The sequence below is a fragment of the Octopus sinensis genome, linkage group LG1 (genome assembly GCF_006345805.1).
Source record: "Octopus sinensis linkage group LG1, ASM634580v1, whole genome shotgun sequence".
NCBI lineage: Eukaryota > Metazoa > Mollusca > Cephalopoda > Octopoda > Octopodidae > Octopus > Octopus sinensis.
In genome coordinates, this window is record NC_042997.1 from 205,277,352 (window position 1) to 205,304,485 (window position 27,134).

At 36.0% G+C, this 27,134-nt stretch overlaps 2 protein-coding genes across 2 annotated transcripts in view; both read left to right on the forward strand.

The window, feature by feature from the left end:
- Positions 1–9,735, forward strand: part of LOC118765272 — an 11,909-nt gene extending 2,174 nt beyond the window's left edge. Inside the window, exon 2 of the mRNA XM_036507019.1 lies at positions 8,019–9,735. Within this exon, the coding sequence (XP_036362912.1) occupies positions 8,029–9,735 (1,707 nt within the window). The 5' untranslated portion in view covers positions 8,019–8,028. The remainder of the gene's footprint in view (positions 1–8,018) is intronic.
- A 2,975-nt stretch (positions 9,736–12,710) lies between these two features.
- On the forward strand, positions 12,711–24,803 carry LOC115216403. Its single transcript, XM_029785713.2, has 2 exons — positions 12,711–12,751; positions 22,401–24,803. Exon 2 carries the CDS (start codon positions 22,411–22,413, stop codon positions 24,610–24,612), a length of 2,202 nt encoding a protein of 733 aa, XP_029641573.1. The 5' UTR covers positions 12,711–12,751; positions 22,401–22,410; the 3' UTR covers positions 24,613–24,803.
- The last annotated feature ends 2,331 nt before the right edge of the window (positions 24,804–27,134 follow it).

Here is a 27,134-nt window from a genome sequence, read left to right on the forward strand (position 1 = left end):
GTTTAATCGTCCCCGAAAGGAAGAAAGGCAAGGTCGACCTCGGCGGAATTTGAACTCAGAAACGTAACGGCGGACGAAATACCGCTAAGCATTTCGTCCGGCGTGCTAACGTTTCTGCCAGCTCGCAGCCTAAGCACCCTAAATTATTCATGTATATGTGCGTGTGCGCGCACCGTTCATTTTTGATATTATTTACCCCTGACATCGAATTTTGTCAACATTTAATCATTTAAACATTGTTCTCTGCTTCGTAATTTTAAACCCTGTTAAAATCGCTTTTTTTTTCTATACATTTGTATCATTGATAAACAAAATGTTGCCGAAATTAGTTTGGTATAAATAAATAAATTTTAAATAAATGAATTTATTTAAAAACAATTACAAGTTTTTTCAAATTCTGGTGTCTTTTCGCAAACATCTTCTCCTCTATTTCTTCCTGCAAGAAATCCACCTCTTCTTTCCATATGTATATATATATATATATGTATGTATATATATAAATGTTTAAGTAGCTGAATGAATTATCCTAGTATGGATAATTCGGTTAACCGATACCCGGGTAGCAAATTTACGCCAGAAAGCACGGTTGAAGCTACATACCAAGGGCAGAAATCACGTGCTTTCGTGTGGAAATTTGTGTGTTTTTTTACTATAGATAAATGAAAGAATGGAGTCGAACGACGATTTAAAATTCCTTTATTCTCGACATATGTTTCGAAGACTGCATATTCTTAATTCCGAAGTAATAAACGGTGCATTATGCCGTCTTCTCATCAGGAAAGACAAGGAACTTATGTCAGCATCATGACGAACAAAAACTTTTAGATGACTGCCCACACGGAGTCCATAGTGATAATGAGTGTTTCTTTAAAATATTCCGTTATAAGCAGTGACGTCAAAATTGGTTGGATGGATAAGATTCTAAAAAGTTCAAGAGTTCAAAAATGATTGGAAGGGGCAGGTTCTAAGAATAGGGGGGTGACAGTGTGCAAGTTGTATGTATGGTGGTGCGTTGTTGTTTGCTTTTGCCAATGAGATTGAGTGCCTATGTGTGTGTATGTATATAACTGCATTCGTGTCTATGTGTGTGTATATATGTGCGTGATTGTTTGTGTGGGGGCATAATACTAAATATATCTAGTGGTGAAGTGACAGGTTTGTGTCTGTGTGTTTGATTGTGCTTATGATAGAGAGAGGGAGAGAGAGAGAGGGGGTAGAGGTAGAGAGACAAAGGTAGAACATACCCCAACGAATTTGGTAGTAGGCCTTTAAGTAACGGAGTATAAAAAAAATTTGTATATGGTGTTGTTGTAGATGTGGAACCAAATTATTAAATTCAAGGAGGTTATCTATATTAATCATCATTCATATGAGTGGAAGGTGTGTTTCTGCCAGTGCATGCACCTATAGGATTTTTCTACCATTGTGTTTACTAAAGGGAATTTGGCGAAAAGTATATAGAAAAGCTCGGAATTACAGACGGCACGATATTTTCTGCCCTTATCAAAAGGAAAGGATACAGACAATATGGACCATTCCAGCTTGAAAGTTATATTGCTGTCCTTAAGACGCCAAACTAATTTACTTAGTCCTGTACTTTGTTGTTTCCTCTTATCTCGGAAAGTTGAATAATGATTGGAAATCCTCTGGGAAAATTTAGAAGTAGTCGCCCCAACATAGAAGAAGACACCGGTACCGAAAGAAACCCTACACTGGTAAATGGAATTTCTAATTTCGGAATTACTGGACAAGAACTTTAATCTGTTAGGGTTTACCTCCGAGACTAAGACGGAGTTTTTATTGTTATGATTTCTGTTAATATAACTGCTAGCACTGACCACTATACTATTTCTATTATTGTTATTATTACTATTAATTGTACTATCACCTGTAATATCCCTGACTATAGAAATGCTGCCATTGTTATCATCAATACTACCAGTGTTATTAGAAATGCTGTCGTTGTTACCACTAACACTACCACTGTTAATAATCCGACTAATATTATTATTAATATTACCACTGTAAATGCCAACGCTGTTATGAATGTTGCTATCATCAATACTATTTCTATTATTATTATTGTATGTTTGGTTGGAATTGGTAAGAATAGTGTTGTAACTCCCGGATGAAGAATCCTTGTTTAGCAGCTTGTTATTATGGGAGGCAATAATTTGCGATAGATTTCTAGTATTGGAGAATGCAATCCTTACCTTATGCGAATTGATAGTAGAGTAATACGTAGAATTCCTGGGAAAGTTCCTAGCTACGGCTTCACGGAACTGCAAAAGAAGGTTTGACTTGATTTGTTTTCCGAAAGGTATGACAAACCAGATATAGATTTTAGTGGACTTAGAATTGTTCAAAGTACTACCAGTTACATTAAAGGGAATATTTCTGTGCTGGAAAATTGGGGTTGGTTGCCGATTGCCTCCCCTGGTCCGTAAATTATTTTTCTTAAGTATAGTGGTGCCGACGTTGTTAGAGCTGAAATCATTATTCTCACTATTTCTATTGTTATTAGTTTTCTTATCCTGAGAAGTATATATAGGTTTAGAATGGGCCGGGTCAAAGCTGAAGTTGTCTATGTGTGGCAGGTTTGGCAGCCTTCAACTAACACTATCTCCTCCGAGACCCTGCGGCGCAAGTTGACCAAAATTGAGAGTATGATAGAAGGCTTGCTCTTCATTCCGTAGAAGATAAAATTCAAATCGGACCATGTTAACACCAAAAATTATTTACATCAAAAAGGCGCTTTTTTTCCTATGAAAATTCCTATTTTTTACGTCTTTTTGACTGATTTTTGACAGCATTTGTCGGTGTATTTCAACCAGAAAAATGTTCACTTAAAGAGAATAACAAGCTACATAATGGAAACTTTTTTACTTTTCAAAAATTCCAATTCTAAAGGGTCGAAACAAACCCGAGCAACGGCGGGGGATACTGCTAGTATATATATATATATATATATATAATATATATATATATATATATATATATATATATATATATAGTTAATCCAAACAAGAAAACACAGAAAAAAACACAGCAACGCGAGGACGTGGAACAATTAAAGTATTATTTGACGCTCAGGAAAGAAGGGAAGGAGGGTTTAACGTTTCGAGCGGAGCTCTTCGTCGGAAACAAGGAGAAGGAAAGATCCCGAGAAGGGAAGACAGAGGAAAAAAATATTGTTGCTGGTGGTGCTCAAGAGATCACATATATACATATGTATGTATATATGTACTAGCTGACCACATGCCGTCCATAATGATGGCTAATTGTAGTATTTTATATACAAATAAGGTACAAAGTAAGGTACGTAATAATCACACATACAAACTCCTTTTGTACACACACACACACACACACACATACATAGATATGTATATGTGTGTATATATATATATATATATATATATATATATATATATATATATATATATATATATATATATATATATATATATATATACATATATATATATTCGACGGGCTTCTTTCTGTTTCCGTCTACCAAATACACTCAGAAGACTTTGGTCGGCCCGAGGCTATAGTAGAAGATACTTGCCCAAGGTGTCACGAAGTGGGACTGAATCTGGAACCATGTGGTTGGGAAGCAAGCTTCTTAACACACAGCCAGAACACACACACACACACACCACACACACACACACACAACACACACACACACACACACACACATACTCACACGCACACACATACTTACATATATGATAGTAGCCGACTCGATTTCAAGTAGAGCCATATCTTGACTTAATTATGCCCTAGAATATCATCAATGAGCGGCACGAATGTGATCTTTGAGGCCTGCCAAAGACTTGCATGCTTTTTAACAATTAGCGCAAGAAAACTTGGTAATTGTATAGTTTACAGCTCCATGAACTTTACTGTGCCTCTTCAAGCCACTTTTCAATCTGCATACTTTATGACAGAGGTTGCATTCGAAATCTTTTGTCCATCTATAATCAATGCGCGGTTGTGCCATGTGGGATTTCATGTGGCTCTTTAACCCAGCCTTACTAAGGCAAATCTTTCCACATTCATCCCATGTATGATGACCACGTTCATCAATGTTTGTTGAATATCATTCCTGTCACTTTGTTTCATCTTTCTTTTGATCTTGCCATGCTCCATTCTCTTTCTTTCAAATTCATTTTTGCCTTCATACGAAATTTTTTTCCATTTTTCTTGGCAATGCGCTAAATCTTCACAGTTGTCAATTGGAACGTTTATCTTATTCAATCCTGACTTCAGACAATCTCTGTACCACGTCTTTGGTTTGTGGGACGGACGCTTACCTGTCACCAATTCTCCGTAAAAAAAGCTGTTTAGGCATTCTGTTGGTTGTCATTCTCACTAAGTGTCCATTCCATCTCAATCAGTACTGCAATAGCAAAGCTTCAATACCGAAGCATTTCCCTCTTTCAAGCCTCTTCATCGTCACTCACAAACATTTTCCAGATGATCCTCAAAATCCTTCTCAGACATTGTTGATGAAAACGTTCCATAAGTTTTAAGTGCTTACGATACACAGTCCAGGTTTCGCAAGCATTCAACAAAGAGGTTAAGATACATGTATTGTATACCTTAATCTTTGTCGCATGTCTAGACCATAGGCGGTCTTCTAATTTGCCGAAAGCAAAACTGAGTTTCTGAATGCGTAGTGACACTTCATCATCAAGATTCGCTGATGTGTTTAATGTATATCATAATGTTTTACCCCATTCGTGACAGAGATACGCTCCGACATAAATACACGTTATGTTATTTTTGCATTATTTCAAATGGAATACCCACAAATCTTATTGATTGAAATCCCAATAACTGAACTATTATTAATTTATATTATTATATATTTTGTATATTTCTATATAAATATATATATATAAACTAGCTGAAGGTGACCCGCTGTACGCGCGGGTAAGAGTGTGGTTGTTACTTTCTGTTTTTCCTTTCAGCACGTAAAAAGCACCATCCGAACGTGGCCGATTGCAGCGCCGCCTTGACTAGCTTCTGTGCCGGTGGCACGTAAAAAGCACCAACCGATCGTGGCCGCTGCCAGGCCCCCTGGCACCTGTGCCGGCGGCACGAAAAAAGCATCCCTCTCTACGCTCACAGAGTGGTTGGCGTTAGGAAGGGCATCCACCTGTAGAAACACTGCCAGATCAGACTGGAGCCTGGTGAAGCCTCCTGGCTTCCCAGACCCCGTCAAACTGTCCAACCCGTGCTAGCACGGAAAACGAACGGTAAACGATGATGATGATGATGATGATTCTCTCTCTTTGTTTCTCTCTCCTTTCTCTCTCACTTTCCCCACTCTCTTACTCTTCCTTTCTCTCGGACTCTCCCTCGCTTTCTCTTACTCTCTATCTTTATCTATCTCTCTCCCATTTATAAACAACAAAAGATCTTGAGTAAGTTGAGAAATAAAATAATTAGAAAGATCAATCATAAATATCAGGCAGTAACAACAGAAAGGTCTGCTTCAAGGCAGACAGCAAAACACTAACATTTAAAAGGGACAGACGAACTTGCGAGCTGAATAAAAATAATAAAATATTGGAAACCAAAGTTTGAAGGGATAGAATGTGAGGATAGTAGAGTCACCATGGCTGGCATTTCTTAACGACGGACAGCAACGTTTTGACAGTTTAACGGCTGGCGCAAAATTTGGAACTTGATGTAAAAGAAAATCCCTAAACACCAAGTTTTGAAGTGATTCTTTCTCACGACAGTAGACTCACCATGGCAAGCATTCAAAACTTCATCATGGACGGCAACACATTGACGATTGAAAGGCTGGCGCAAATTTTTTAGCTTAATGTAACAGAGAATTCCTAAACACCCGCTCCTTTAAATTTTAATCCCCTTCCAGCCCCATTTAGACCCCTTTTCACATTTTGGTTAATATAACCCGATTTGATTCGGGTCTACTGGGACCACATTTTATAAGAGGAGGAATTTTGTCCTAGAGGTCACACCTTTCATTCGAGGAAAAAAATAGTTGTCATGCAAACTTGCCAGCACTTTTAATATAGGTCTGCATATTTTCAGCTCAACCGACCACATAATGCACAGATTATATATATATATATATGTATATATGTGTGTGTGTGTGAGTGTGTGTGTGTGTGTGTTGGAGTCTCTGTCATACGTGAGCGTTGACGCTGAATTCGACTGGTAAGCAGGTAACCTTGTCTTTGTTGAAATAGTTGTGAGCTGCTGGAGTTATTTCTCTGACGGGTAACAGGAATTTCCATATCCTCCGAGGAAACGAACTGTTGACCCAGACAATTAGAATTAATTTTAATAAAAGCATCAATTTAAGAAAAAATAATAAAGTAGTAAAAAATGAAAATTTAGCACGAAAAATTTGCAGGGTTCTAAATAAATGTTAAAATGTAATAGATACGAAAAACCTACGTTATCACCAGAACACGAACGCTCGTTGGCGTGTTCTGTTTGTATTTGCTCGATCGGCGTGTTGTGTTTGTATTTGCTCGATCGGCGCGTTGACAGGCAGACAATAGAATGCGATGGCGAGATTAATAATATTTGTTGTCATGATTGTGTGTTGGTGGTGGCGATGGTAATTCTTTCTATGAATGCAGACAGATACATAAAAGAAGGCCGTTTGAGGAAGTGAAAGTAATGGGAATGTATGAAATAGAGTGAGTGAAAAAGTGCTGGAAAGAGAGGAAATAGCGAGAGTGAGTTGAGGAAGACAGATACATTAAAGAACTGGAGTGGACTTGTCAAAGTGCGTTTTAGGCCCTAGCAACGACACCTTTTAAGATAGGGATTTCTAAGGTAGCCCACGGGCATCGTCACCTCATTTTACATGTCCATGTAAATTTCGGGGTCAATCGGACGGGATGTAGTGGCCTTGAAAGCGATCCAAGCGGTAAAAACGCATTTCAGTTTTATATATAGAGATATATTATAATCATGACGCCACTGCACGATATGGTGATGTTGAATACACGGTATATATTCTCCAGATTAAAATGCATATAATGTTAAAGGGTGTGTACCTGGTCGATTTGGAAATTCGTTTTCTCACTTTATTCAAATATATACTTACATATATATATATATATATATATATATATATATATATATATATATATATATTATATATATGTATGTATGTATATATATATATATATATATATATATATATATATATATATATATATTATATATAGATCGTTAGCCACTACACATATTTTTTTCTCTCCTTGCTTTTTCTGTGTCCCTTTCTGTAGATGAGCGTAGGCTCGAAACGTACAAATCTTTTTCTATTCCTGACCGTTATACTAATACATCTGTTTGTTTTGTACACCACCTGTCTTCGTCTTTTCTTGGCTTTTTTTCGTAAACTCTCCCCATATATATATATATATATATGTATGTATAAATAGATATGTATATGTATAAAACACAGCAAGCGGAAAACCAACAAAAGCACAACATACGGAAAACTAGACGAAAACATAACAAATGGGAAACTGGACAAAATCAAGACACATGCATTAGTCACAGCTGATTTCCTCTTCCGTCAATGTCCGGGATGTCCTAGCATTTCGAGCTTTTTAACATTGCCTTTCGTCTAAAATTTTTATAACTATTTATTTATTTTATATTCATACATTTATATTTTCATTTCAAATATCATATCACTTGATTCAGCAGTAATGTTAATTTTACTCTTTTGATTAAAATTATATAATTCTTGAACTAGGAAACAACACATTCCATACAAGATCTGTCATTTCTTGTGCTCCAATAAATCTAAATAATCATCAAACCTGGAAATGTTAAAGATAGATAATTAGGGGTGTGGAAAATGCAAAATACAACTAAAATATCCGGACATTAATATTTATATTTAATACTAAAAAAAAAGCATAATGATTTACTTTCAGTTTTGGAGTAATGAACCTAAAACGAATCTTCATTAATGTATGTATTCTATTTTCTTTTTATTACAGATAGCTAAATATGGCTGCCATGCAGACGACAACAACAGCAACCAGTTCTCTTATTGTTTCAGTCATTCTCATTATCACACTGACATCACTAAACATCGAAGCGAAGAAACTCGACAATGATTGCCAAATTAAAATCCCTCCCAATGTCAGTGAGATTTTATCTCGTTTAGTAAAATTGGAAAAAAAGGTTTTCAATTTTGAATTCCATTTATCAAACAAGACACTTGATGACCTTCTTAATCCTGTACCATTGGATTATTTTGCAAACGCGAGACACTTTACCTGGATCCCAGATGAACCAGACGGTTTAATAGCATATAAAAATTTCTACTATGATTTTTCAATTTACTCTTTGAATTTGTTAGATGTCTATATTGCTTATCCAAGAATTAATATCGATATAAAATGTAGAAAACAAAATATTCACAGACGCGATATAATATATTTGATTTTCAAGGAATTGAAGAAACTCGTATTTATCGATAAATTGCAAATGGGAAAATCTGGATACATGTGTTTTTTTGTAAATTTGTCTCAAGACATGAAGAAGAACAGCCCTCACGCATATGAAGCTTGCAGAAGAATTGGTATAAATCGGGAGATAGTGAAGAACTATTGCTGTAAACTCTATAAAAACGAAAGTAATCTTTATCATCCCAAATCTATTTGTTTAGGAAATAATATTGAAAATAGTATGTTTATCAATTATGAAAATATTGTTGGAACAGTTTTGTGGATATTTTTCCCATTGCTTATTAGTTTTGTTTCAAAAGCCAAATTACCTTCATATTACTATCGAAACACAATGCCATACGAATCAGAATGGATCAATGGAAAACATAGTATTTACAGTTTCTCTCATTTTCTGTCTTGCTTATTTTGTTTCCATTATTCTTCTTTCTTTGCCTCAAGACTAAGAAGATTCTTTTGCATTATGTTTTTTCCTTTAGTAATTCTCCTGGATCTTTTGATGTATTACTTCTTTTTATATGAAACAACAAAAATATTTATACAAGACCGCATACCATTAGGTTTTCGCGCCCTAATATTAGGAATTCCAGAAAGTTATGAAAATACAGGTGGCTTCCTCGGGGGTCCCTTTTTGTGGTTCATCGGCTATATATTTTTTAGCTTTATTCTCTTCGTTCTTCCCAGTCGTTTAAGTGAGACTCTCGCATATAATGCATTACATCAAAGATCCACTTGCACGTTTCTCATTCAAAATAAGAGATTATTAGAGAAGTATGGCAGCTTAAATATTTCTACAGAACAGGATTATGATCTACTCTATGCAATAATGAAAGCTAATATTTCTACTGCTTTAAACCCAAATTTCTGGCATTCAATAGTTTATACTCGGATTAACCGTATAAAGAAAATTTGGTTATATTACTACAACAGAAATATTTTCTGGAAATTCCTATTGCTTTGGTTTTTTATTGCGATCACAATTTTATTTGCTATATTTTCCTCCTGTGAATTATTTCTGTGCCTCGTTTATTACGGAATCCCAATTGTTTACTGGCTTTTAACTTTACCATTAAGTTATTCCAAAGTTTATATTTTCCCACTCTATCTGAGTCCCAATTATATTTTCAAGATAGTTGCTGTACCTTTAACATTTCTATCGTTGCCATTTTATATATCATGGGCGATTTGTTCAATCTACGTATTTCTTGTAAGTTTTCAAATCTTAGCAACTACATATTCACCATAGCTATCGTAGTACTTGCTAAACCCGATTGTGTAGGTTACATATGGTTTCTTGCCATGTTTTTCGTTTATGGCATTGCAATTGTGAACGCCTTTCTAAAGCAGTATCAGTCAATAATATTTCAGTCTATAAAATTCACTAAAATGTTCCGTCCAAATTTAGTTCAGGAAAAATACGGAGAGGAATTCATAAATGCTAAATTGCTCAAGACAATTGTTAACCATCATTTTCCTTTGAGATACGAGATTGGTAAATCCATTGTGAAACTGTTTCTAATCGTATCTTTCTTCTTTGCTTGCAACAATATAATAAATCGAAATGATCTCGACTTATCAGTTTTCACAAAGATTACTTTGATATTGATGACTTCTATGATACCTAAATTATTGTCAATAATTAATATTAAATTTGATTTTGCCATTTCACTCTCAGACAAACTTATTGATACAATTAATATATTTGAAGAAGAGAATGCGCCACAGACCAGTGTGTTAATTTACTAATATTTGTGGTAAAATAAAACTGTTTAAACCTTTTGAGTAATTTGTTCGAATTATTTAATCACATTGTATAATTTTAATAATAGTGATCTGCATTAGTCTATACGAAAAACGGATATAAATACCTATAAAGAATCACACAGGCTCGACCATATCGGTGGCGAAGCTCATCGCTGAATCCCTATTTGTGGATAAATTTGCACCTAATGGTACACAAGGGAAATCACGTGCAGATCGTGGTCGTTCGCTTTGTAGAAAAATCAAGGCTTTTTAGACTGACCAACAACCTTGGGAAAACGGAGGTTCTAGCCCAAGCAGCCCCGAACACTATTTTATCCTAGCCAAGCATCACCATTGGGGGAGTTCAGCTGAAGTGTGTGGAGAATTATGAGTACCTTGGCAGTACAATCTCCCCCGATGGATCACTTGACATAGAAATCTCACCCAAAATCCACAAGGCCAGCCAGGTATTTAGCAGACTGAAAGTGAATGAAAGTACTCAGCAGAAAGGCATCAGACTGTCAACAAAGTCTAAGGTCTCCGAGGTTGTAGTTGTCTCTAAACTGCTCTTTCGGTGAGAAGCATAGAACCCACGCCGCCGGCACGTCAAACAGCCAGGACATTTTCGCACAAGGGCACTACGCAGGACCATAGGCATTCGCTGATAGGTCAGGATGGCAAACCACGAAGTGCTGCAAGGAACTCGCTCATGAAGCTTTGAGTCCATACTACTGAAGGCACAGCGACGCTGCACTGGCCATGTTATCAGATTAATTGCTTCGGTTGAGATTAAATAATATAAATTGTCCTATTGTAAAAAAAATAAATGTATATGGCGAGCTCACGTACAGTTCACACAAACAAAGAAGGCCTTAACTGAAGTATAAGGACACTCTGAAAAGCAAGCACAAACGGAGCAGCATTAGTCCACGCGAATTTGAAGTCTCTGCCTTATACAACTCAGCGTGGCATCTCTCAACTCACGAGCAGCAGCTGTCTTCAAGCTATACATATATACATACATACATACACACAGACATATATATGCATATATACATACATATATACATACATACATACATGCATATATATATATATATATATATATATATATATATATGTCACCTTGATCACCTTGACTGACCAGTCCGTCAGGCGTCCATTTGACACTGCTGGTCACAGCACACTGTCCACCCCTCTCTGGATCGCGCCTTTCTCATCCACGTGATCCCAATCGTCCTCCTGAAATCGTAACTCCACCGTCGTGGAGGTCTTCCGGGTGGTATTTTCCGCTCGCGCGGGTACCATAGAACAGGCACACACATATTTTATATATATATATATATAATATATATATAATATATATATGCAAATGCGCATATATGTTATTTTGAAATGTATATGTATTTATATATATATATATATAATATATATATATATATATATATATATATATATATGTATAATATGTGTGTGTGTGGAACAAAAAAGTGAGTAGAGTTGAAGAAATGAACATGAGTGGAAGTGAGGCCTCCATCGGGTGTTATTTTTGTTCAGGAAGAAAAACCCGACGCGTCGGACAGGTAGAAAGATAAACTTGCCCGCAGTCACAGTAGTTCGGTATGTCGCTGGAATCCTGAAGTGAGCAGAGGAGGAGCTAAAGGAGATGGACAGGAAGTCAAGAAAGCTCCTGACGATGCATGGAGCCCGTCATCAACGTGCAGACACTGATCGCCTATACACGAAGAGAACGAATGAAGGAAGGGGGCGGATAGTTATGGGAGACTGCATGCGTATCGAACCCGAGAGCTTAATTAAATTCATACATTGTCATTTTCATCAGTGTGAAGAAATTTTTAAGGACATCAAAAAGGTTTAATAAAATAAAGTAAATTAAAATAAGATACAATAAGTGAGAATACAAGTGGGGTAATAAGGAAAAAGTCGGATATTTGCAAGCAATTTTTTAAAAGGAGAAATATCAGTAATAATAAAAGTAAGAGAGACGAAAGGGAAAAGCGACAGACATATCAATGTGTATGCACATCTATATGTGTGATAAACTATAGCATAAAAATGAGAATGAAAAGCATGTCCTTTGAAACGCGCGTATGTACTGAATCCTATTTTGTATTAAATCTAATTTTGATTCAACATCTTTTTCTCCTCCATTTTTCTATAATTGTTTATGGTATCTTTGTACCTATAACGATATTTTTCAACTATATATATATATATATATATATATATATATATATATATATATATATATATAATTTACAAGATTCTAATGCCAGATATGCCAAATTGTCGATAACCATTATAATTTATGCGTCTCGAAGCAAACCGATAGAAATCTCTAAAAAATTCGTTATTACCGTGTTGGTCCAATTTCGGGGTTAATTCATAAGAAATTTTCCCCTCTTCAGCGGCAATCACTTTTATTACTGCTTCGCTGGTTTAGGATATTTACCCAGACCGAAAGTAAACAGCGTGACGACTTCCCTGTCAATTAAGCTGTAAGTTTTAATTTATGCATAAATTATGGCTGACAACTTTTCTATTTCTGCCTGTCTTTCTCTCTCTCTCTCCCTGTCCCCCTCTCTCCAGAAATCAGTGTTATTAGGGACAGCTAAGATACTTAGGAAAGTTCTCGGCATCTAAGCATATTAGGATTTTTTCCTTCTTTTCTTTTTCCTCCAGGCTGATCTTCTGCAAAAATCCAGGTAGATCTCGCGACCGACAATATATCCTTATGATCGGGAGCCGAATAAACTGACCACTAAGCCAAGCGCTTTCACACACACACGCGCGCACAAACATACGCACATACACACATAAACACACACAAACACACACAAACACACACAAACACACACACACGCACGCACAAACACACACATACACAAACATAGTTTCGTAGATATTATAAATTTTAATATTGTGTATATATATATATCACACACGCACGCACATATGCACACACACACACACACTCATACACACAAACAAATATATTTTCGATGATATGTTTTTTTTTTTAGTTTCAGGTCAGAGCTGCGGCCATGCTGATGCGCCGCCGTTAAAATTATTAATTTTAATAATATAGTTTGTGTATATATATATATATATATATATATATATATATATATATATATATAGGCGCAGGAGAGGCTGTGTGGTAAGTAGGTTGCTTATCAACCACATGGTTCTAGGTTCAGTCCTACTACGTGGCATCTTGAGCAAGTGTCTTCCACTATAGCCTCGGACTGACCAAAGCCTTGTGAGTGGATTTGGTAGATGGAAACTGAAAGAATCCTTCGCATATATACATACATACATACATACATATATATATATATATATATATATATATATATATATATATATATATATATATATATATATTCAACAACAATTGAGGAACGGCCTCAATAGGCCATTCGACCCACTAGAAAGAGCAGCCAGGACTCAAACCACCAAGTAGTAGTAATTCAGAAATTAAAGGAAAATTTAAAAACATTTACCCTATTTATCTTTAGACAATGCATTGTTTCGACGTTTTTAATGGCAAACCAGCCTAATTAAATTAAATTAAACTTAATCAAGTCAATCTACCAATGGCTCGTCTCATCGGTAAAGAAGCTGGTGGCGAAATAATTTCTATTGAATTTTTTGCTACCCTATATTGATTATATATATATATATATATATATATCTGAGAGTTAGAGGTTGTGAAGCCAACCAATAAGGGATAGTGCCTTTTAGTCACCATCTGGTTCCTTACTCTCATTAGTACGCTTATATTTCAAATTTTCCCATGGTGGGTTCACCATCATAGGCTGCTTATGCCATTCTTTCCGCAAATTCGAACCTACTAGCTGGCACTTTACATATGAACTTTCACCTCTGTAACACGGACCGTTCCTTCAAATCCACCACTTTATTTCTATGTAAACATAATGTGAATTTCTATGCAAACATAATGCGAACTAATGCCTAAATTCGCCCTTCCTAAAAACTCCTCCCAAGAACGACTATACTCATCTATCCACCATTGGATGGAATAACATGGATCCTGGATTACACCAAGGGAAGTTCGTAGCTTATTTCCCCTTTCTGTACCTAATTCATTTCAATAAGTTGTCCTTCTCTCACAGTCTCATGTTTGCTCCTATTGTTTTTCTGCTCTTTTCTATAATGACAAATACACTGCACCTATTGTTAATTGTTAATTATATGTATTAGCCCTCCTAACCACTTAGACCCTCTGAAAAAGCCTAGAGGCACATTCATGATCCAAAACTTATCTACCCATCCCTACAGAACACTGAAGAGATGGAGATGGCATGAAGGATTTCGTTGCTTCTTAGCAGAAACGGCCGTAAGGAACTGATCTTTTGCTCTTTCCTGTAATATTAATACATGTGTGTGTAACACATGGTTACTACATGTGTATGTTTTCTTCTAATACTTTCTAATGCTTTGAAATAAATAGACACACTGGAATGTCTACCGGATGATGCTTGCCGTTTGGTATCCACTCCATTTTCTTATTTGCTATATGTATGTATATATATATATATATATATATATAGGCGCAGGAGGGGCTGTTTCGTAAGAACCTTGCTTACCAACCACATAACTCTGGGTTCAGTCCTACTACGTGGCACCTTGGGCAAGTGTCTCCCACTGTAGCCTCGGATCGACCAAAGGCCTGAGAGTGGATTTGGTAGATGGAAACTGAAAGAATCCCGTCGCATATATATATATATATATATATATATATATATGCGTTTGTTGTTTGCGTCAGTATTTGTCCCCCGTCCCCCTTCGCTTGACAACCGTTGCTGGTGTATTTATGTCCCCGACACTTAGCAGTTCGGCGAAAATATTGGGATAGAATAAGTACCAGGCGTGCAAAGAATAAGTCTTGTATCGATTTATTCGATTAAAACTGGTGATCCAGCATTGCCGCAATCAGATCAGTGAAACAAGTAAAAGAGTAAAATAGTAAAAGAATATATATATATGTATATATATGGTGCGCACACACACACATACACACGCGCGCGGGCGCGCAAAAACACACGTGAACACACACACATATTTTCCTAGTTATTAGTGTCTTCCACTATAGCCTCGGGCTGACCAACGCCTTGTGAGTGGATTTGGTAGAGCGAAACTGAGAGAAGCCTGTCGTTTATGTGTGTGTGTGTGTTTGAGCGTGTGTGCCTGTGTGTCGGGAGTTATACCCCCACCATCGCTTGACAACCGACGTTGGTGTGTTTATGTCTCCGTAACCTAGCGGTTCTGTAAAAGATATCGATAGAATAAGTACCAGGCTTACAAAGAATAAGTTTTGGAGTGTTCGACTAAGGGCCGTGCCGCAGCATGGCCGCAATCAATTATCTCAAACATATAAAAGAATAAAAGAATATATACACGTGTATATATATATATATATATATGCATGCATATGTTTGTAATATGTGTGTGTGTGTATGAGTTACTGCAATTAAAACAATGGCTGGTTTTTTGGTGTGACCTGAAATAAAGATAAGATTGTGCATTGTTTGTTGTTACATATATCTATCTATGTATATATACATACACATACATACATATATGTGTGTATTATATGTATATATATATATACATATATACACATATATATATGTATATATATATATATATAATATATATATATATATATATATATTATATATATATATATAATATATATATATATATTATATATATATATGTATATATGTATATATGTCTGCATTATCCGTTTCTAGGTTTTTCATTTTTCAGATGTTCTTCCTAGAGGTAAGACAATTTTTTCATGTTTGTTGCACACACGCATCTTTACCAGTACATACGCAGTGAAGCTATACATTAGCGTCGTATTTATTGCGTTCGCTATTTTCCAGTAAATATCGGTGCTTCGTTGTGCCATTTATTTACTTTATATATATATATATATGTGTGTGTGTATGTATATATATATATATATATATATATATATATATATATATATATATATATATGTATATATACGAGGGTACTGCATGAGTACCTGCATCGCTGAAAATAGAAGTCAAATGTACGTCTCTGCCAGACCCTGAATGAGGAGAAACAGGCACTTTTGTGTGCTAATTTCGAAACCCTGGTGTCAGATTGACTAGAATTACTCGTGCTGATCTAGCAGAGCTAAGACCATTATATTGTTCACAGGATTTTTTTCCTGCCATGCGTATATTAGATTTGTGACTGTTCCGTGGCCGAGAAGTATTTTTGACCTCTATTTTTAGCGATGCACTTATTTATGTACCACCCTTGCGTATATATACATGTAAGTACATATTTTATATTGTATGTATATATTCTATTAATTTGCCTGTACAGCTGATATTCGCTTACTACTACTGATGGCATTTTAGTAGTACAATCGCTCTTATATTTACTTATAGATAGTTTCACGTATTTCTTTTGTTTAAATAATTTTTTAGGGATGGTGGGGAAAATTTTAGTATTAGTTCGTCGACTGATTGTGACTGAGGAGAAACAGGCACCATTTTGGTACTAATTTGAAAACCATGGCATCAGATTGACCAGCTTTACTTGTGCTCACCTAGCAGAGGTAAGACGATTTTACTGTTCACTGGAATGTTTTCCTACCATGCCTGTATTAGATTTGTGACAGATCCGTGGCAGAAAAATATTTTTGACTTCTGTTTTTAGCGATGCAGCTACTCATGTAGTACCCTCGTTTATACACGCACGCACACACACACACACACACACACACACACACACACACACCACACACACACACACACACACACACACACACACAAGAGTTATGGAGTAAACCCTGTGTTTTTATTCGGACACCCGTCAAACCTGGTCGCCTACCGTGAAATATAAAAACAACTTCTTCAGCTTATCTTACTTCGATACGAGAAAAATCCACAAACTTCCGTCTCAATAAAGCGCTGTCTCTAAAAGATTTTTTTTGTAATATTGACTACGGATTGCTTGAAGATAACTTTATTCTTAGACCTCGGTCACTGGATCTTAGATTTATATATATCTGGCGGTGGGGGCGCAATGGCTCAGTGGTTAGGAGAGCGGACTCGCGGTCATGGGATCGCGGTTTCGATAGCCAGACCCGGCGTTGTTAGTGTTTATTGAGAAAAAACACCTACAAAGTCTTCGATGCTCCGGTAGGGGCTGGTACCGCACCTTGCTGTACTCTTTCACCGCTACTTTCTCTCACACTTTCTTCCTGTTTCTCTTGTACCTATATTTCAAAGGGGCAGACTTGTCACACCCTGTGTCACGCTGAATCTCCCTGAGAACTACGTTAAGGGTAGAAGTGTCTGTGGAGTACTCAACCACTTGCACGTTAGTTTCACAAGCAGGCTGTTCCGTTGATCGGATCAACTGGAACCCTTGTTGTCGTAACCGACGGAGTGCCACGATATATATCTGTCAAGTTACCAGAAGTACTTGCTGCTTCGGGCAGACTTCGGGACTACATTAAGGGGTCAAAAGAAAGGATTGTGAGTTGTTTTTCATAATGAAAAAACGTTATATTATTTTTATGGGATTAGCAATATTTACTAGTAGTATATAAAAGAACTACGGAGTCTAATTAACTAATTTGCTATAAGTTTGAATTACCTACATTAGATTAAAAAATTAGATAGAATTAATTTAAATCATCTATATAGCCTATTAGAATGAAAATTTATTTGCAACTAATTTATTTCTTTATGTATCAAACCTGGTACAGTTAGAGAGAAAATGACCATAGCCCATGAGCTCGTAGCTATCTAATTAATATATAATATATAATATATAATATAAGAGTATTGCATTATTAGTATAAGTAAGATAGAAAAATCACAAAATGATTTTTATATACGGTTATCATTTAAAATATTTTAGAGTCTTAATCCTAGCGTGAATACAAGACTGACTCAATTCTATACGGTTATTCAACAAATTATCATTTCTTCTATGCATTAGTATTTCAAATGTTTCCATGGAGCAAAGTTGACAACCAACTCTGCTATTTTTATAAGGTATAGCTCTTCTAACTAATTCCCAATTAAGGTTATACTTAATATTATTGTTTTTGAGTTCCTAGATTTTACTTGAAAGTGTGGTGCTATCAGCTTTATGACGTAATTTGAAAGAAGAGAGATGATTGCTAAGACGTTTCTTAAAATTAATAGTACATCCTAAATAAATAAATTTGTTATTCTCTGTTGTTATGGTGCATTTATAGATTACGTTATTTAACGCGCATAGACCAGGTGCGGGGAATTTTGATCTAATTCTACAGTTACACCTAGGGGGGTCATTTTCTGATGTGGAATTACTCAAGGAAAGATGTCTCATATTACTGCTATTCAAAATATTCTGAGTATATTTTACGCTATTATGGTTACTGCTGCTATCTAAAATAGTGTTATCTTTATTATAGTTAATGTTGTTATCTAAAGCAGTATTATCATTTATCGGTCTTTCTACACTATCATTTAATTCTATATTCCTACCATAATTACTAACATTATTGGTATTGCTACTATTATTGCCAGTATCAGTTTCTAAATGTATACTGTTACTATAGATATCATTGTTGTCTTTATTCTCGGTATTTTCTTTATTGGTATTATTCCTATTATTAACATAATTGTTCATATTTGTATTATTATAATTACTAGCTATTCTATGGCTATTGGTTATACCTATGTTATGGTAGTTATTATTATTATTGTGGCTATTATTAATTTCGGTAATGTTACTACAATTGCCATTTGTATTCCTAATGTTATTATTTAAATTTTTCCTGGCTAGTTTAATGTTATTATTATTGATCTTAGCTATTAAAGTGGACATATTTGGGAGGGTTGAATAAGAAATTCTGACCGTTTTTTTAGAAATAATTTTATGATATCTATGAGAGGTTGGGAAGTTCTTTTCCAGAATTATTTTGAATCTACTCTGAATATCTGATAGAATCGCACAGTTGAAAGGAATATTTAGTCACATTATATCCTTCTTATTAAATTTCCTAGAATTAGAATTGGGGTTAGTTGAATCATTCCTACTTTCACCAGAGTCATTGTGTTTATTAATGTTCCTATTTGCATGCCTCTTTGTATTATCTAAATTTATCCTATCCGTATTAACTATGTTCTGGTCTATGTTCTTATCATTATTCTTACTTACATTTAGATTAGTTGTCACCGTAAATCTACTTCTACTTTTGTTTCTGGCGTGATCCCTATTGTTGTTTACGTGGCTATTGTTACTACTTTTATTAGGAATATGTAAGTTCTCTTTATCAATGCTACTAATTTCATGCTTCTTTGTTTTATCTAAATTTATCATGTTTTAGATGTTTGGAGAACTCAGATGTTTTTTCGGCTGATGAGTACGGGTCACTTATATTTACTGCAATATTTGCAGCCTTAATAAAGATGTCTTCGTACGAAACAATTGTACCGAAATATTGATCCATTCTTGTTGCTTTTTTCTTTTATATATATATATATATATATATATATATATATTATATATATAGATATATGTATATATATTTTCTCTCTAGTTTCAGCTCAGAGCTGCGGCCATGCTGATGCACCTTCGTTTTGCTACACTGTTATTACTAAGAGCCTCCTCTAATATGTGGCACTTGGTGAAGAATGGAGTTTGATATAGCTACCCTTATTTGCACCTCTTGCCGTGAGGTAGGTTCATCTGGGACTCTCGACAGGAAGAGGTACAGCTTTGATTTAAAAACCCCTACATCTACTTTGTGCAAGTTCTTCAGACTCTCTGGGAGAATATTGAAAAGCTGTGGGCCCTTGAAACCCAGGCTTTTGCAGTAACAAGTCCTGAAGCGTGATGGCATTGCTGGGATCTTTGGCACTGTGCCGCGTCGTCCCGTTCTGGCATTGGTGTAGCTGTCAATGCCAAAATTTGGCACAATTCCTTCCAGGATCTTCCAGATACATATTATTGCATACCTCTCCCGTCTTCTCTCCAGGGAGTAGAGTCTTAGCTGTTTCAACCTTTCCCAGTAACTGAGCTGTTGCAAAGAGACGATCTTCTTTGTGAATCTTCTCTGGATTGCTTCAAGGTCTGCTGTTAATTTCACACTGGTGGCTGACTATAGCTGTGAGCAGTAATCCAGGTGGCTGAGGACGAATATCCGCCAGAGGACCATCATGGTTTCCTTATCTCTGATTCTGAATGTTCTTAGGATCCATCCAGCCAATCGTCTGCACTTTGTCGCCATCCTAGTAATGTGCACTTGGAAAGAGGTATCATCACTCACGTCGATACCCAGGTCCCTCACTGACTTAGGCTCTGAGATTAAAAGTCCATTTGGACCGGTGTACCCTGTAAATTTTACATTAAACTGCATATTATTATCCTCAGCCTATCTGTAAATTAAGTCCAACTCCTTCTGCAGGTGTGCAACATCGCTGAGGTTCTGTATTTTTGCGAGACTTTCGTATCATTTGCATTGCTTGCAAGGGTGGCTATCCGGGCATTTGAGGGCATATCTGAGAGGGTCACTATAAAAAGCAGTGGCCCCAAGACAGTGTCCTGTGGAACACCGCTCACTATATGTGTGTTCATAGAGGTGGATCCATTAGCCACTACTGCCTGACTCCTATCTTTCAGGAAGTCATGTAACCACTCTCCAAGTTTTCCAGCTATGCCAAGGTCACGCAGTTTGTGGCATATCATACCATGATCCACCTTGTCAAAAGTTTGATTTGTTGGGTAACTTCCTTAACACCCAGTCATAATGTTGTAAGAACTGGGTCAGGCAGCTTCTACCTGGTGGAAAACCATGCTGGGTATCACTCAGCAAGTTATTTTCTTCAAGGAATGCTATTAGTTTCCCTCTGACTATCCATTCTATGACTTAGCTGATGTGTGAAGTCAGAGAGATAGGCCTATAGTTTTTATCATCTGCTCTACTTCCCCCTTTATGTATTGGACATATTATTGTCTCCTTCAGTTTGCTTGGCAGTTTTCCATTTGTAAGAAAGCTCGGGAAGAGAATCTGGAGGGGTTTTGCCAGGGCATGCTTACACGATTTGAGGAGGGTTGCTGGGAAAGCATCAGGACCAGCAGTTGAGTTTGTGTCCACTTCATCTATGGCTAGTTGTATATCTTCTCCGCTAATGTCAATGTATTCCATTGTAACTGCCTCGCTGGTTATAGGTGAGGTGGCAAAGAAGCCATTGGCTCGTTCACTTGTCTGTGTTCCAACGGGGTGGTAAAGACACTTTTGAACTGGTCATTCAGTATCTCACTGATTTTAGTTGGACAGGCTATGAGGGAACCATCCTTTTGGAGGGGAGTTCCTATCTTGCAGTGTACTGAGGCTATTTCTTTTTTGCCGTCCTCCCCATGCCAACATTTGCCTTGCATGTAAAATGTGCAGGTTCTTGGTTGCCTTCCAGATTTCTTCTTTCCTGCAGGGTTTTGGATGGCATTGGATCCTCCATGGGGTTTTCTATTGTTTGGTTGGGAGTTGGGGTTTCGGTTTTGGTTCTTTTGCCTTTTCCATTTTTTCCTTTCCTTCTTTATTTTTGTTTTCCGTCCTTCCTTTTCTTGTTTTAGAAACTTTTTTCTTCTGATTTTCTAATGGAGTGATGGCTCCGTTCCTTTCTGGGATCGCTGACATAGGTGGGCTCCCACTTACTGCTTTCTTGTCTCCCCTATCCTTTTCTATCTGGTCGTTCACCGGGGCGGGTGATCCATACTTTTGGGGAACCTCTGGATTACAGAGACTTCCGGGTTTTGTTTCCTTTTCTTTTTCGTCTTCTCCATCCTTATTAGCCTTGCCAAAATAGTTTTCTCTTATTTATTTCTCTCACAAAAAATCATTCGAGTTCAAATTAGGAAATATTACAACTAAAATAGGAACTTGCAAAGCACAAAATACAATATGACCTCTGCTCCGCTGGCCACAACATTTGTCTTTCTAGTAAATAAATAATAAAATAGATTTACATTCATTTTTAATTAAATACTCTTTATTTCAAATATTTACAAAATAACGAAACTAAAATGAATCTTCAATATTTTATGACTTCTATCTATCTTGTTTTTCTCTTACAGAAAACGAAATATGGCTGCCATGCAGATGACGATAACAACAAGCAGTTCACTTTTCCTTGTGATTACTTTTATTGTCGTTCTAATATCACTAAACATAGAAGCGAAGGAACTTGGAAATAACTGTGAAATTAAGATTTCTCCCAATGTCCATAAGATTTTATCTCGTTTAGTAAGATCAGACAAAAAGGTTTTCAATTTCGATGTCCATTTATCCGATAAAAGGCTTGATGACCTTCTGAAACCCGTACGAATGGATTATTTCGCAAACGCGAGACAATTTACCTGGATTCCAGAGGAACCAGATGGTTTAATAGCGTATAAGAATTTCTATTATGATTTTTCAATGCACTCTTTCAATGTATTAGGAGCTTACATTGCTACTCTGAGGGTTGATATCGATATAAATTGTGGGAAACAAAATATTCAGAGACATGATTTACTATATTTGATTTTCCAGGAATTGAAAATAATCGCAGTGATCGATACATTAAAAATAGGAGAATCTGGTTACATGTGTTTTCTAATAAATTTATCTCAGGACATGAAGAAGAACAGCCCTGAGTCATTAAAAGCTAACAGAAGAATCGGTTTAAATAGAGAGTTGGTGAAGAACTATTGCTGTAAACTCTATAAAAATGAAAGCTTTGTTTATCACCCAAAATCAATTTGTTCTGGAAATATCATGGAAAATAGTATGTTTCTCAATTATGCAAATATCGTCGGAACTGTTGTATGGGCATATTTTCCCTTAATTATTAGTGTTCTTTCACTAACGAAATCACCTTCATTTCCCCATCAAAACACATTGCCATACAGATTAGAATGGATTAACCAAAACCATAATACTTACAATTGCCCTCATTTTCTGTCTTGGTTATTTTGCTTTCATCATTCCACTTTCTTGGCCTCAAAATTAAGAAGATTCTTTTTTATTCTATCTTCTCTTTCAATAATTTTCCTGGATCTTTTGATGCATTACTTCTGTTTATATGAAACAATAGAGATATTTTTCCAAGATGGTATACCATTGGGACATCGCGCCTTAATATTAGGAATATCAGAAAGTTATGAGAATACAGATGGCTTTTTTGGCGGTCCCTTTGTATGGTTAATCTGTTACGTATGTTTCTATTTCATCCTCTTCGTTCTTCCCAGTCGAGCAAGTGAGACTATCGCTTATAATACATTACATCAAGGATCCACTTTCACGTTTCTCATTCAAAATATGAGTTTATTACAGAAGTATGGCAATTTAAATGTTTCTACACTACAGGATTATGATCTACTCTATGCAGTAATGAAAGCTAATATTTCTCTAGCTCTAAACCCAAATTTCTGGTATCTAATAATCCATACTTGGATTAATCGTATAAAGAAAATTTGGTTATATTACTACAGGAGAAATATTTTCTGGAAATTCATTACACTTTGGCTCTTTGTTTCCATTACAATTTTATTTGCTGTATTTTCTGTCTGCGAATTATTTCTGTGCCTCGTTTATTATGGAATCCCAATTATGTATCTGATTTTAACTTTACCTTTCAGCTATTTTAAATTTTATATCTTCTCACTCTGTAGGAACAAGAATCGTATTTTTAAGATTACTGCTGTATTTTTTACTTGTCTATTGCTTCCATTGTATTTTTTATGGACTCTCGTTACAATCTATATATTTCTTACAAGTTTTCACATCTTATGCTACTACATATTTACGATTGCGGTTGCAGTTCTTGCTGAACCTGATAATGTCGGGGACGTATGGTTTGTTGCCATGTTTTTCGTCTATAGTGTTGCAATTGTGAACGCCATCATAAAGCATTATGACTCAATAATAGTTCAGTCTATAAAACTCACCAAAGCTGTTTGTCCAAGTTTGATTCAGTCAAGCTATGGAGAGGAATTCATAAATGCCAAGCTGTTCAAGACAATTGTTAACCATCATTTTCCATTGAGATACGAGATTGGTAAATCCATTATAAAACTGTTTCTCATCGTATCTTTTTTCTTTGCTTGCAACAATATAATAAGTCGAGAAGACTTGGACTTATCAGCGTTCACAAGGATTACTTTGATATTGATGACGTCTATGATACCTACATTATTGTCTATAATAAACACAAACCGTAGATTAGCAGTAACCATGTTAGATAATATTATCGAAACAATTAATGTATATGCCGGAGACGTTATCAAGTTATTTGATATTCTTTAATAAAAGATGACGCCTGTTGACCTAGAAATACCTGTTACAACTATCCTGTATCCACCCCACCCCCACGCAAGCCATTTAAATGTATAATCTCAAAGAATATTTGATTGCTTAATCTTATCTTTCTGCCTGATTTAATTCAGATTTTTGTTTATTTCGTTTCGAATCAAATAAAGAATTCATTTGGATATCTACTTGAACATTGTTTGACTTTCTTCTCGAAACCCATTCCTCTGGACACTATGGCTTATTAATCTCTATCCATTTCCGCTTTTTTGTGCGCGTGTGTGTATCAATCAAAGCATACAGTAATATAGCTCCTTTGCAGCCGATCTTACTAATCGTATTCGATAACCAGGTATTAGACACCTGTGTGGTTAATTAGCACCACGTCCTTTGGTAAAATAGCTGATAGGGGATAAAATATAGCAACCGCTCTCTTATTGGAGGTGAAAATTTTCACGGCCACTCTGTGGATGCTGTGGGGACTAGACTACAGGATGCTTGTGAAATCTGGACAGTTTACCAGACATGCTAAAAAATGTAACCACTTTCACCTGACACACCTGCAAAAAGTTCTTAACATCAGAGGACAATAAAACTCCAAATAGAAGTGTTTTCGACAGAGCTAACATTCCAAGCGTGTATGCTTTATGAGCGAATTCTAACTGCGGTAGAGTGAACATGTAGCGCACATGCCCGACTTCACTCTTTCCAGACAGATCTTCGCAAAAGTAACATTTGGTTCTTGATCACAATGTGGACCAAACAAAAGATACAAAAACACGCACAAGACAACCTTGGAAAAAGTATAACTTAGGGCAGTCAAGTTTGATACAACTTGCTAAGAATGGTTTATTGTGTAAAAATCCAAATAACCAAATAAGACGAGTCTATTGGCACTTCACCAAATTGAAGAAGACTTGCAACAGCATAAATATCGACAACGTTCATCAGTAGAATAAATTTGGTTGAAAGCCTTAATTCCTGGGTACGTCTGAATGCTCCGTGTCTCTATTTTCTTGAATAGCAAAGGGAGAGAGAGTATAATATACATATGGAAAATCCTGGACGGTTATGCGTTCCCAATTTTGACAGAGAGAGTTTTAATGCTGACACAGTCAGCTTCCAAATATATCACCTTCAAAATCACAAGCAAAAACACCCCATTGTACCCGCCTGATTTTAAGAGGTCCCTAATTTTCAACTGCCTACCAAAAGAAGTCAGAAGTAAAAACGGAACCTCAAGTGAAACATTACAAAATAAAACAATAACATTGGATACACTCCGAATGATGATACCGGACCAGGCGACGACCATTCAAGGATACACTCAGGGAGGACCAGCTGCTACAAATCCAGTAATGGACCAACTTCCAGCCATAGAGTGAGAACAAAACTGAAAGAAAATAAATTAAGGTGGTGCTCCAGTATGGCAGAGGTCCTACGACTGAAACATTAAAAGAATAACAAGAGCGCTCAGAGCGCACAAACCTCCGCCAAGGCAACACCAACGTCCTCTCAACGATTAGCCAGAGATGAAATTTCAGATTGCAGGATTTATGAAATGATATGATGATATTATTGCTTTGCGATTTAAACCGAAACCAAAGGGATCAATGGTGGGAATTTTGTGATTGTAACAAAGCTGAAGAGAGGAAAGCAGCCAAAAGAGAACTGATTGTCGGATGGTAGAACCCAAAACTGCCTTTCTATGTAGGTAACTTATTGACTTTTACTATCAAACTTACAACGGGGAAGTAAACATACCAAGTTGAGTGCACTGGTAGAAGAAAAGAACTGATACTCAAAAATAATATCGATCAATTGGCGATAAACTGCTGACTAATTGCTTGTTAGAATCTCACGTGTAACATTTATACAAGCTGTGTGAACCATTAAGTGCCGGGTGACTGCGATAGTGTGATAATATCAGAGTTGAACAAGCATCTGGGAAGATTTTGTGCACGTGTTGACCATCTTTTAATTAGCAAAGTTATGAGGTGTGGTGGCATAGGAGGAACCTGGTCGTAGTTTTTCTGGTGTAGCTAACAGGTGAAGAAGTGGAGCACATTTTCCAAAATTAGCACCTTTTAAAAAACGTATAATCAAGGAATTAAAAAATGTTAAATAGTAATTATTTATAGGTTGAGGTTTATGAAATTTATAATTAATTTTTTTTTGTTTTCGTTAATGACATCTCTAATATTTATAGAAAAAATAAGTGTAATATCACGGAATTTATTATCAAGTCAACTGTAGAAAACTATTTGAAGAGGTAGATACTAAAAGATGATTAATAAAAAATGTAAAATAGAAGTTTTGAAGATGAGAAGGAATTTACTTATTTACCCACTGCAATACGTATATAATCATCTATGGAGCAGTATAGAAAATTTATATTTATATTGAATGATCTCGAAAAGAATTGTTTATAATTGTAGAGAAAGCCAAATATAAAGTTAGATTTTTGTATAGTGTAGGGGAGATAACAATTATGGGAAAAGATGCAGTCTTATATTTTT